The sequence below is a fragment of the Platichthys flesus genome, chromosome 22 (genome assembly GCF_949316205.1).
Source record: "Platichthys flesus chromosome 22, fPlaFle2.1, whole genome shotgun sequence".
Classification (NCBI taxonomy): domain Eukaryota; kingdom Metazoa; phylum Chordata; class Actinopteri; order Pleuronectiformes; family Pleuronectidae; genus Platichthys; species Platichthys flesus.
This window is the reverse complement of record NC_084966.1, coordinates 7665893-7679424: the sequence shown is the minus strand read 5'-3', so window position 1 is coordinate 7679424 and position 13532 is coordinate 7665893. Positions and strand designations below refer to the sequence as shown.

The following is a 13532-nucleotide window of genomic DNA, read 5'->3' as shown; positions in this document are numbered from 1 at the left end:
AAAGTACAGTTCCATCAGCAACAGATTTTAGCCTCAAGAAATTATATTCCAAAATTGTTTTTTACTTTAATAGGGTATCTACAGTAATCAATAATCATTTCAGGGTTTTTAAGATCGTATTCATGTAACATTAAATTAAATTAAGACCAGACCTTGATAGAAATAACTAAGAGGAGAAAAAAACAAACCAGGAGGAGTCATTATTCTACTTCAGTCTGGAAGTTTTCAGGATATTATTCAGACAATATTCAGATTTAAAACACCGGAGCCAAAAGAGTCAGACATCACATTTATTAACAAGTCCATAAAAGCTAAATCCAGCAAACAGTTAAAACAGTAAAACCCTTCAAACACCCCCCCCCCCCCCCCAACACTGGTTAAAATATGATGTGAAAGAATGAAGTTGAATTTACAATCAAAAAGCAGCATAAAAAATGATTACATCATCAGAATCGGAACCTACGCGGTCTATCAACAGGTTAGACAAGGCAAACAAGATTAAATCAAAATGTTAAGGCCTGGGTGTGCTGTCGACATTTGGATTAATCCGTCTCCTATAGTGTCCGACCCACACAACCCCGATGAGTGGGCTAAGCATGTTGCATGGATATGTGCAAAAATGTTCAACACTGAGCGAGCAGCATGCTGGAGGTGAAATCAGGCCACTCACGATGTAGCAAGAAATCAAATGCAAATATCACAGACTGGAAATTTAGTAAAGTTTCTCCCGTCAACGTTATTTTTGGCTGATTTTAACAATTCGACTACGACATATTAAACTTTTTATAATCTCACAGATCAGACCCACACTTGGGTTTCAGGTTCTATGTTGTTTTAGGTTCTACGTTCAAACATGTATCGACGGGGTGATGAGTGAGTGACATGACAGACACGACTCCCCCCTGTGACAAGATATGTGACAAAGTGCAGAGTGAGTTTAAAAAAAAAGGAAAAGTTCCATTCCAATCGTCGGCTTCGCTTTGGTTAGCAAAGGAAACCAGGGAACTGACGTCAACTTGACTTTCAAGAAGCCACAATAGGGATGCACCAAAGCCACTGTTGGTGTCGGTGCATCCTTATTCGGACATCTTACGATACATCCATCGCGCTGTGCAGACAGGGAACGCTGGTGAGCAGCTTTAACTCCGCCTCCTCTGTGTGTGGCATAATACAAATCGATCAGATGATGTTGAGAAACGACGAGAGGAGAGGAAGTCACATGCTGGCGGTCCTCGGGATCTCTTGGGAATCGGCGAGATTCAGCTTCTGACTGGAGAACGCAGGGTCAAGGATAAACACTTATTTACGGAACACAGGATTAGACGGGGGGGGGGGGGGGGGGGGGGACATGAAGATTGAAATGAAATAAAGAAGTAATGAAGGACTTGATGTCAAAAGGATACATTGAAGAACTCAGCTCCTCGAGCTGTGAAGACAAAAACACATTTGGATCTTGATCATAATATTTCACATTTGAGACTTTCTCCTGTTATTCATGCAAAACACTAAACTCCTAAACTCTAAGTAGCTAACACCCGACCAATGAACAGCTTTAAGGAGAATCATGCAACTTAAAGAGCTCAGCATGTTGCATGACACATATTAGTAGAGCTAATCTGTTCACGACCTGTGCTGTGGGGGATTTTCGTCACAATAGTGGTCCTGTTTATTAAAATGTTTTAAATAATGCCTGCTTTGCAAACATTCATAAATGCCGCGGCTGCCTTACATTCTGAAGTAACTTGTCCATGTTGGTGTCTGAGGCCGTTTTCTTCTGGTCCTCCGGCATCTCGTCCACCTCGCCATAGAGGTCAAAGTGCAAGCGGGCCAGCTTCTCCTGCATCTCCCTCACCTGCTCCATCTGGTCGATGGAGCACTCGTTGCCTGAGGTGAAGGAAACATGGAGACCTGGTGTCAAAGGATGTCATGTTGCCGTCTAGTTTGGAACTTTACTGTCCCTAACATCCAGTAACTTCTAAACATCGTCCCAACTATCCCTCTAATGGCCGGGTTGACATTGTGGATCTTGTGTGAAGTACCAAATGCTTGTAGTTTCCCTGAGTGGAAGTCATTGAGGAGACCGAGCAGGCCTTTCTCCATCTCCTGCACGTCCGACACATCCGTCAGAAAGGAGTGCTGGATGATCGGTGCCCCTGGGCCCTGGTTCGGATTCGGTTTAGTCCCCGAACCCGCCTGACACCTGGCTTTGTCTCGGACTCCCCTGGAAAACAGAAACACAGGAATTACACCTGTGAAGCAGCTCTGTAATCCTGCCACAGGTAAACAAGATGGCATGAAGCTGTCATGAGTTAAATCCACTTCCCACCTCCTCTTGCTCTTCTGGTTGGTTCCAGCGTTGAAGCCGGAGCCGACGCGCCTTCCCCCGGTGGAAGAGCTGCTCTTCCGGCCGGAGCCCCCGGTCGGAGCCGCGGTGCTGGTGGAGGTCCTGGGGCTTTTTCTCTTTAGCTTCCGCTCCTCCATGGCTTCATGTTACGGTGCCTGGAGGGAGAGACACGGGGAAGATGACACGGTTTTACTCTGAGCCCTGCAGCTAATCCCACTGAAACTGGAACCTGACAGCCTGGCTAACGTCACACCCAGCTACCCAGCTAGCTAGTCGGCTAATCTTCAGACTCCAGGGGCCCGTACAAGTTAAAAACCACAACCAAACAGTCACTTAGACATTTACTCACAGTTGCATCCGACTAAAACCTCTGTTAGCGGGGACACTGGCCGGTTGTCAACGCGATTAAAACATTCCCTGGATCACTGCGACCTCCCTGTGTAGCTAGCAGCAGGCTAGCTGGCTAACTAGCCTTCAAACTAAAAGTGCGAACTTCCTGTTTTAGTGGGTGTGACCCAACACAGCCAATCAGGGCCAAATATAAATCCACACGGATTAGTTTATTTTTAGCATTCAAATTTAGATAATGATTAGGATGAGAATACACATTTTAAATACTATTAGGGTTCTAATTTATTGCGGAATGATTTGTTTATTATCTAGTCTGTGTAGTGTTCCTGAGGTCTCTGCAGCATGAAATGGAACTGAACATCGTTCCCTGAAGGTTACATTACTTTACATTACATTACATTTAGCTGACGCTTTTATCCAAAGCGACTTACAATGAATGCATTCAACCCGAGGGTACATACCAAGGACGACAAGAATCAAGAAAGTACAAATTCTTCAAAATAAAGCAATACTACAAAGTGCTCTAAGTAAGTGTCATTTAATTGCTACTAAAGTGTTAGTTTCCAAAAGTAGTTAGTATTTTTTTTTTATTCAAGGTAAAATAAAAGGTTCTCTGGTGGGTCCACAAAAAATGATCTGTAGAGTGGATTCCTTCAGATTGCAGATATCCAACCATATAGTAGAACCTTTGCAGAGTGTTCCTTTAATTTAGTTCCACAAAAACCCCCCGCATAGAAAGTTCCCAGACAGCTGGCTAAAGGCTGCAAGACTATAACTTTAAGGGAACTTTGTATGGTCGTTCCTGAAAGGTGCAACCTCAGCAGAACCTTTAGGGAGTTCTCTGCTGGTTGCACAAATGTAACCTGCAGAAAACGGTCACACGAATTTACCTCAAGATAACTTTTGCAGAAACTTTGCAAAAGGTACATGATTGTAACCCCAAGAGAACCCTTCCTAAAATGTTTATGATAATTACACATAACCCATAGAAAATGTTGGGTCCGAACCATGAATGAATGATAACTGTTTAGTAATTTCAATATTAGATTTTTTCACCATAACATCATTTTATCATTTACTTATTCTTACTTATTATATTCTAATATTACTCTGTTTTACTTTAATAAAGTATCTTTATACATTTCTGTATACATTTCTCCTCCATTTGTTTGGAATGGCAGAAATTCCCTTTGAAAGCCATCTCCTGTTACTGAAGTGTAGGGGCGGCAAATAACCACAAGGGGGAGCTAAGTGAGCACCTATTCGTGATCATGTCTGTCGTTACTTTAATTAATGAATTATGAATAGCTGATAAACGTGCTGAAAGGAGGCAGGTTGCACACTTTAATTAGCACCACGCGTTTTATAAATTTAAACAATAATTAAATGTGGATTAATTAAATTCCAGAACACCGTTAAAACATATAAAGCTGAGTATTTCCCACTGAATGAGGATTTATGTCTGTAGCCGTTGCTCTTTCAGTCAAAATCCCAAATAGCCACAGAAATGCCTTATTTTTATTCACTTTTATTTTGCCCCTTGTTGGTATATACAGGAATGGCCTTTACAAGTCAGCCGGGAGGGAAAATAGCATTAGATAGAAGCGCATTAGCAAAAATAATTTCCAATTTGCAGTGGGAAACCTTGACCCCATTTGGGCATCAAGAGAAATTGTTGCATCATGATGAGGTCTGAATATCAGATTATTATGGAGACATAACATGAGCAGCCCACGTCACTGGCCTATTTCTGCCCCCACATACCAAATCATAAAGTAACCAGGTGTATCTGTCCGTGCTTTTCTGCTTCCTATTAAGTAGGAATTTAAAAACGTTATAGACTTATGATTTATTTCACTATATTATATGAGGCTTTAGTGGCTCAAATAATGCAGCTAAAAAGCTAATTTTGATTTGAAGGACATTGGACGTGCTCCCTCTTTAAAAGTTACACATGTGGTTATTTATATCCACCCACAATGCTTGGATAAGGTTTAGTCCTCTGTGTGTTCACTCAACCGGAATGGTACTCACCCTAAATAAATAATTTAAATTTCAATACTTTCTTTTGGTTTGTTTATATTCGGTTACTTCTATTTTAAAACTTTACTATTACTTGTAATTTATGTGTGTATTTTTAATGTGAAGGGACCAGTTGGAATACAATTTATTTGAACCAATAGGAATTTAGGTATATATGAACCCAAGCAATTGTTTTAACTTTTAATAAATGGCACTCCTAATTTTGATTGCTGATTATTTATCCATTAATATGTAATGTTTAGAGATATTCGGGACAGAAAGGCCAAGGGGATTATAACAGATTATTAAACAAATTATATTTAAGACACAACTGTGATCAGGAAACAATAAAAAAGGTGGGCAATATCCCTCAACTGAAAAAGTTCCAGTTGGAAAAAGTTGGAGAGGATTTAGGAGGAAGTGTTGCAGTCCCTGTCTGTGCCACTGAGAGCGTTTGCTGAAAACCGTACTCCAGCTGACCAATGGGATGATGACTGTGAGTACCTGTTTCCCTCTCTGATCGTCAGCCCTGCTGCTGACGGGTGGCGAGAGGAGAGTGGACTGCTTCTTTCCTTCAGAACCCCGGTGCTGGGTAGTTTCAGCCCTTCTGGGAAGAAGCAGTTTTATGTCAGCTGTGTGAAGGAGCTGAACCTTCGCTCTCTGGCTGGAGTCCAGGAGATGAGGTTGACTGAGGAACCTGGAGGCAGGTGGAGGTTCCTTTATAGACCTCCTGTTGAAAACCGGGTGGGTGACCTCCAGTGTAGGATTATACATGGAGCTTTAGCTACAAACAGACACAGAGCTCACCTGGACCCGAGCGCTGGGGAGGGATGTGCTTTCTGTGGTGACAGGGAGACTCTAGAGCACCTACTAGTGACTTGTCCTAGACTAGAGTTACTATTTAGACAACTACAGCAGTGGGTGGAGGCTCTGGGGGAGAACTTTTCTCTCCCTTTGTTTGTTTTTGGGCCTAAATACAAAAAAAGAAACAGAGAAACGATCGTCCTGGTTAACTTCCTGTATGGCATTGCTAAACTGGCCACCTGGAAGAGCAGGAAGAACCAGATGTTTTGGGTAGGCTGGACAGATGTGGTGTTTTAAAGGCTTGGAAGAAACTCACGTGAGAATAGAACACGCCTTCTACAGCCTGACCAGTAACCTGGAAGCTTTTAGATCTCAGTGGGGGATCAGACAGGTTTTATGTTCAATAGAGGAGGACGGTTCACTGATCCTTCATTTTTAAATTCCGTGTGGGCGTATGACATGTAGTTTTCTTGGGGATAATGTGATATGATCAAAGTGTTATTTATTACGTTTATTTCATGAAATGATTTAAATAAAAGTTAACTTAAAAGTCAATGTCTCTCTCTCTCTCTCTCCTCACTGTGTTGTGTTAACTTGCCCTCGTCTCTCTTTCCTCTTTGCTTTGTGAGCTCATGTATCTGTGTGTGTGTGTGTGTCTTTGTGTGTGTATTTGCTGCACGTCGGTGACTGAGTGGGGTGAACCGGGATAAAATGTTACAAATGAACACATTTAAACTGTCGCGTCCACACAGCCATTAGTAGACGCGCGCACACACACACACACACAAACACACACCTATCTCTCATCTGTAATTGCAGTGTAGCTGCTGTTTGGAGAGATAGCTACTCGCTGAAGCCTGTTCATTCTTCTCTAATGTGCACGGCTGCTTGAATTATACACCTGAGTGTAAACCAAACGACAATGTGTCTAATTACACACCCGCTCTCTCTCTGCTAATTCTAACTTACCTGCCTTTCCTAACGCAGCATTATTCCAGCGTTTTAACACACGTACTTTAGCTACTGAAGATACTGCAGTCTGGGACTGAGTGATTTAAATTGTTATGACCCAGAGTCACAATTTGTATTCGGATGCTCTCAGTGCGGTGGCGTTCACCTGTGGTGTACCTCTTCTTCTTCTAGTACATCGAGGTGAGCAGACGACTCCTGCTGATTGGATGAGAGTCTGATGTCCCCTGTTTTGAAACTGGTCATTTAACATTACCTTACTCCCAGGCAGGCCTTGCCATTGCTTAGCTTTGTTGTCAATGTTTTAAATAACTTGTGACACCTGGAGGATTCTTCATTCTATAAGCTCTTTCTGTCATGAACTCTATTCTCCTATTTATGTGAGGTAGGTCAGTAAGATCCCTGTTTTCTTTTGTGATATCGTTAGGTTCGAAGTTTTCTCCTCCCATGACTGATGTATCCATCAGTTGTGTTGGTACTAGCTGGAGCAGGTGCAGATGGGGGGGGGGGGGGGGGGGGGGGAGGGGGAGTCATCTTCATGCTCTGCTTAGATTTCCCCTAATAAACCAGACTAAACCATAAAAATGCCCATCAGTCAATACGATTTGATTCATTATGAGATGAGAAAACTCTCTTTACAATCCGATCTGGATAAATAGAGCGAAAGCTTCTGGCCCCCGCCCCCCCCCTCCTCTGTTGTATTATTACTTCACTCTGAAATTAAATCTGTTCGTCACGGTTAAGTCTTTCTCTCTTTCTCTGAGGACTTGACCCACAATCGGTGCAGAGATGTTCACGTCGTATCAATCAGGAATGAAAGTATGAAGGCTGCTCCATTGTTTCTTTTCATGTGAATGTTCCATGAACATCCCAGTTCAATACTGTATATCCCCCAGTGTGGCAGGACACTCGGGGGACTTGAAGAGATTGTAGACATTGTATATGCGTGTTTGTTTGTGTGTCTGTGTGTGTGAGAGTGCGTGTGTGTGTGTACAGGTCTATTGAGAATTAGGGTTAAGCAGAAGGTTACAAGTGTGAGTGTGTGTTTTCATCTCAGCAGCTGTGACCCAGAATAAGACATGTTTTTATCCCTTCAGACTCCTTCACTTACCTCATGTACCTCTCACACACACACACAAACACACACACACACACACACACACAAAGAGACACACACTTAAACTGAGCGTGTTTCCTATTAAAAAATGACTAGATTTATATCTTTCACAGTCTGCAGTATGAATAAATGTTCTATTTGTCTTGGCGTTGTCCTCCACACAAGGAAAAGGAGCAGACACACGCATACACATTCATACAATTCAAATTCCACTAATTCACACAGATGATGAATGGGGGAGGTGGACAGAAAAAAAACATGAGACCTTTATTAACGATGTAAAAGCTCTTTCTTTGGCTGACTGACTTTAAAAAAAACATGACTGAAAGTAATTTGGATGCAAACGGTTTGTCGGATGAAATGTAACTTATTTAATTTATTAATTAATTGAATCAAACAAGAGAAAGCATCGTCTAAGAGCTGCAACAAGAAAAGAAAATCAGTGTTAACGTGTGATCAAGCTGAATGTCTATTTCAATAACTGTGTGTTTTGTTTTCAATGACGATCAGTGTAGTTTCAGTATACATAATTACAGACTCACACGAGGTCTCCGCGACCTTTGACCCTCGTCCAAAGCCAAATTTCTTTGTCTCTGTCTCGAGGTGATCTTAAGATAACATGTTTTCAAGAAATAGAATGTTGTATTTTGTAGATGTGACAAAATAAGAAAGAACACAAGGTCACAATGACCGCCTTTGCCGAAATTGAAGAAATTCCCTCGACACATTCACCAAAAAAAATGCTTTATTGAGTCCCGGCGACCTTAACCTTTGACCTCTGACCATCAAAATCTAGTGACTTCCTTCTTGAGTCCAACAGAAGGTTTGTACCAAATCTAATGAAAAACCCTGAAGGGGTTCTGATCAAGTCATGTCAAGTACTGCACGTTTAGATACTAAAGAAATACTAAGAGTAAAGAAGAGTAAGGTCGATTTTAAACCCATTTACTCACATGTATCTTTTGTCTACGTTGCCGGGTCATATCTGAAAAGCCTGATAATCAAACTGGAATCACAAGGAATAGATAAAAAAGAATAACATTCATTCTGCAAGCATTCTCCATTAATCAAGTTCGACATCCAATCAGGCAAACCTCGCTATAGATGGTAGAAGCTCCATCGAGCTCGGCGTCTTGCGGTGGTTCAATCGGGCGACTGTAACATTGATTTGGCCCAAAATTACAAGAGCTGCAAATAGCAACGATTAATTGCTCGCCACAGCAGCGTGGGTGGTATTGTGTTCACCTTGTGAGTCTGTGAGTGTGTGTGATCCACGGTGAAATGTGATACTGCAGACCTACCCGCTGTCGAGTGCTGGGCATGGTTGTGCTGCATTTGCATGGGGCGGTCTGCCAAAGCCGCTGGTTGTCTGGTGGGGGGGTGGGGGGTTGGGGGGAGGGAGAAAATCGATGTTTGAACTTATGGAAACTGATTGGCAGCAATTTAAAATGATTCTTGAAGTAGTTTATGACCTATTATCCATTATTTGTATTATTTTAAGGAAGTTTGAAGAGGTTAAAATAATGCAAAAAATTTAGAATTTGGACAAAAGATGAGAACTAGCACTTGCAAAGTGTTCTTCCTGTCGTCTCAAACACTTTGGCCACTCGGTATATCCTGTTTAACTTTTGCCTCCCCCTATTTCACTTCCCTGTCTCCTTCCCCCTCTCCTCCACCACCACCCCCCCCCCCTCCCATTTGCCTCCTCCTGTCCTCCCCTCACCACTCTGTAGAGGGTCCAAGTGACATTTGGCTGTCCCCTGCCTCGAGGGGGTCCAGGAGATGCAGACGTTTTTGGCAGGCGGGCACAGGGACGCCTAGGGGTCCTGACGGGGACTCCTGGATTCGGAAGAGAAAAAAAGGACACATCATAAATTGCACCCGCAGTCGGGGAAAAAAAGCACACATACGCTCTCGGGGAAGCACATGCATAAGCAAAACAATCGCACAAGAGGAGAGGAGTGTAAACGCAGGCACACACCGACACGTGTAAATGTGTGTGCGCACAAACACTCGTCACCTGCCAATCAATCGTGTGTAATGAAGACACAGTGGATGGTAAATGTTAGATGGCGGGGGGGAGGCTTCCCCCACGGAAAAGTTTGGAAAACAATAAATAAGCAGGGATTTGAATTGCTAAACTGCGGAGCTTCAGAATGCCCAGCTGGCTCCACGCCCCGTCCTCCTCGCTCTCACAACTTTATTTACCGCAGCTTTTTCTTACACTGAGAGCGATCAGATATGGATAAATAGAGGTGATACAATCAAATACGACACGATGGACATTCGTGTTGGATTCGTCAGGGTGCCCCGTTTTGTTCCGAAGCCCGAAGCGCAACTTCCATCAGTCACAGGAGTGCTGCTTTTTCGTGTAAAGAACGGGGGGGGAAATCTAACAGTTTAGTACAGTTGCAAACTATTCACAGAGGTCAGATTGTAAAAAAATCAAAGTGGGAAGACCTGTGACTTTAAAAGAGGCCTCTGCCGGTAGAGCGTTGCATTGTAACACCAGCCAGGTTGTTGTGGCTCACACGTTTTATTTCACTTCCAGGAAATTGGCGAGAGCAAATGTGCATTAACGCGTGTCTCCATCCGCCATGCCTTAAATAAGTAAGTAAGTGCCACTGGAAGCTTAAACAGAAGAAAACAAGAGGGTCTTTTTGTTCCTGCTTCATTTCTATTAAGATTTATTCACTGCATCTCACTTAAAAACAAACTAAATCTGAGAATAGCGTGGTGCTGATGAGACAAAATATGAAGTATTTAACTATTAGTGAAACCTAGAGTGAAGTATTACGCAACAAGATGCTCCACCTTTCTCATGTTAACGTGTTCAGATTTGAAACTTCATGTGTCAAAGTCAAATCCGACTGGAGAGATCACTCCCAGTGCAGCGGAGGGTTTTCAGGCTGATCTGTGAACTGAGTGGAGCTTAAAGAGACGTAAAAGAAAATCTATATTTGCATGAAAACGCTGCTGAACACTCTCCAAGGAATTTGAAAATGAGACATCATGACTTATTCAGGCAGTCAGAGAGTTTTGGCAGCGCGGCCGCCCTCCTCCCCCTCTGAGATCACTCGTCCCTCAGTTGTCCCTCTCCTCTCTCCCCTGTTCCCCGGGGTCTCTGCACAGAGATAACACGCCGGTCATCGGAGGAGCGGCGCGGCGAGACGAGATGGAGATGCAGGGCTAATTGCAGGGGGGGGGGGGGGGGGGGCAGTAGTTGCCGGAGCTCATCGGTTCGGCGCTGCCTGCTGTTCCGGCCGCTGCCGTAATTACCTGGTACGGCTGCAGATGTTTCACACTATTGTTGTGCACCCGGAGAGAGAGAGAGAGAGGATGGCGAGATGGATGGATGGAGAGATGGGAGGGGGGGGGGGGGCAAACTTCACCACACAGGCAAAGACACAGTGACCAGAGTCTTTCGCTCTCCCTCCGTCCGTCCATCTATGTTTTCACCCGTTCTTTAATTCATCTCTCTAATGAGTCCATTATCAAACCGACCCTTTTATATCTGCACCTTGAGTGTCGATGGGGGATAACAATTCTCTGTGTGTGTCAGTGTGTGTGTGTGTGTGTGTGTGTGTGTGTGTGTGTGCGCGCGGACGCAGGGTGTCGCCTTCCCACGGAGGCAGCACAAAGTAGCATAATAACTTGAGCTGACCCTCTCTGCTGCTCTCAAGCACACTTCATGGAGCTGTGCGTGTGTGTGTTAGTACATGCGTGCATCTTTGTGTGTTTGTGTGTCCGTCTGTTTTATTTAAATATGATCGTTTCAACAAACCAGCTACGTGTGTGCTTGTGCATGTGTACCCTTTTTCCCCCTGTGTGTGTTAGTGTGTGTGCAATAGCTGATCCCCTCCAGGGGTGAATTGTTATGGATGCTGTTCTGTTGAAATTACTGTTATTTGTTTCCTTTAAAACAAGCTAATTGCAGCATAGAGGATTGCTTTGTGTGTGCGTGTGTGTGTGTGTGTGTTTGTACATGTATGTGTCAATTGCTTTGCCTCCCTGTTAACTGTTTGTTTGTGTCGCATTGCGGACCCCTCGGATTTCTTTAGCATGGACACATTTTCGCACTGGCGTCGAAAACTCATCCTGCTGCAGCTGCCGAGGCGCCAATTTGACTTTAGAGCCAAAAACCTCCTGCCGAACAAAAAAAGGGGGAATTATCCACATATGAATTACATGAGTGAAAATGACTTAAAGGATAATAAAACTGAGAAGGATCCAACCATCGGATACTCACAGCAGTGAAAAGTTTAAAGTGTCGTCCAGCTTCATCGTCTTTACACCAAGAAAAAGTTAAAGATATCTTGAGAATCTGAATTTTTTTGAGAATTCCCACATCCAATCAAATGAAAAAGCACCTATATCAGAAGATAGACAAAGATCATTTAAGGGATATTAAAGGGTGATTAAAACCAAAAGTTGGAGAAAATGTCAGTTATAGCCCATTGCACAGGGAAAAGTTCGGAAGGTGTCAAGGCAAGTGTACATGTCAACACTGGTCGGAAGTTACGTTCATCTATTTAATAAAACACAGAATAATGTCGAGCAGGAAGAAGGAAGAGTGTGAGCCCATGCTGGTGTTGAGCGGGTTAAGTGTGTGAGTCAGTGTTAAGTGGGACATCTCAGACAGACAGGCCACCCATGTCTGCCAGGAAGGTGAGCCAGTGTCTCTTTATCCTCTCGCTCTCTCTCTGTCACACACACAAACACACACACGCAAACACACACACACACAGACCTCTGCCAGCTCCTTCACGTCCCCCCCCCGTGCCAGGTACGTCTACGTCCCATCTTTGTGTGCGAATGAAAGCGCGGCAGATCTGACGAGGAAGAAGACACACACATGGGCACGCTGCATTCTCACGGGGGGAGGAGGAGGGACAAGAGGAGGAGAGGGAGAAGAAGAGGTGGCCTCGCCTTCCCTCTCATCCCTCAATCCAACACTTCTCCTCCTTTCGTTTGGTTCCATTCGTTCGTCAGTTCTTTCCGTTTCGTGCCATTCCATGTGCGGCTGCTCTGTCTGTCTCTGCCGCCGCTCTTCTCCTGTCCTCCCTTTCTTTGCGCTCCATCCTTTTTCTCCCCCATCGCAGCGCTCTCTTTCTTTCCCATCCATCCCCTCTTTCTCCTCGCCTCGTTCCAGATTCCAAGTGCTTGGATGGGGGCTTACTGCTCCGGTCACTGCTCAGGGAGTGTGGCGCGCTAAAGTAAGCTCGGCGTAGAAGAACATCACACACGTACACACACACGTGCACAAAAACAACAAACCCACACTTGAACAAACAAACAGAAAGAGAGCCTTTCTCTTGCTCCAATTTCAATTGTGTCTTGTTTGCTACCTGCATATGTCTCTACCTTCTCCAGATCCCAGAGCTTATCGGTGCACGCAGCCTAGAAAGCATTGGGAGAACTGGTCTGACATCATACGTATCCCAACACCAAGCGCTCGGAGATAAGCCTCGCTGCTTTCCTATCTCAATCAGTTACTCGGCACTCCGGGCCAAACTAAGTTCAGCACAACCCAACTGCACGCAGGTTTCAAACCCAACGGAAGAGAAGGCGCTTATTATTCTTCCATCTGCAAATGTTGAAAAGAAAAAGTTTTTGTGGCCTTGAGGGAAACAGAGACGAGGAAGGAATTCACTGTCCTATAGCTCAACGTGTCTGAGGGTATAGTGTGTGTGTGTGTGAGTGGAAAGACTTCGGATCCTAACCAATCAAATGCATTGAGGTATAAACATACAATAGTTTCCTCTGAAATGTTGGGAAGTGGAAGTATAAAGAAATAGTCCGGTAAAAGTAACTCAATCTGTTCTTCAGTACAGTGCTTGAGTACATATACTTAGTTACAACCACTGTGGCAATAAAAGCAAAAGTCGAAAAAACACAGTGTCAAATGATGGACTGGGCTGATTT

The 13532-nt window shown here is 43.9% G+C and overlaps 1 protein-coding gene across 1 annotated transcript; it reads right to left on the bottom strand.

The window, feature by feature from the left end:
* Positions 1-276: 276 nt before the first annotated feature.
* On the bottom strand, positions 277-2853 carry ccdc28a (coiled-coil domain containing 28A). The gene is made up of 6 exons (XM_062380977.1): positions 2694-2853; positions 2327-2499; positions 2040-2221; positions 1730-1884; positions 1404-1426; positions 277-1270 (listed from the first exon to the last, which is right to left on the bottom strand). Exons 2-6 carry the CDS (start codon positions 2479-2481, stop codon positions 1216-1218), a joined length of 570 nt encoding a protein of 189 aa, XP_062236961.1. The 5' UTR covers positions 2482-2499; positions 2694-2853; the 3' UTR covers positions 277-1215.
* Between the last annotated feature and the right edge of the window lie 10679 nt (positions 2854-13532).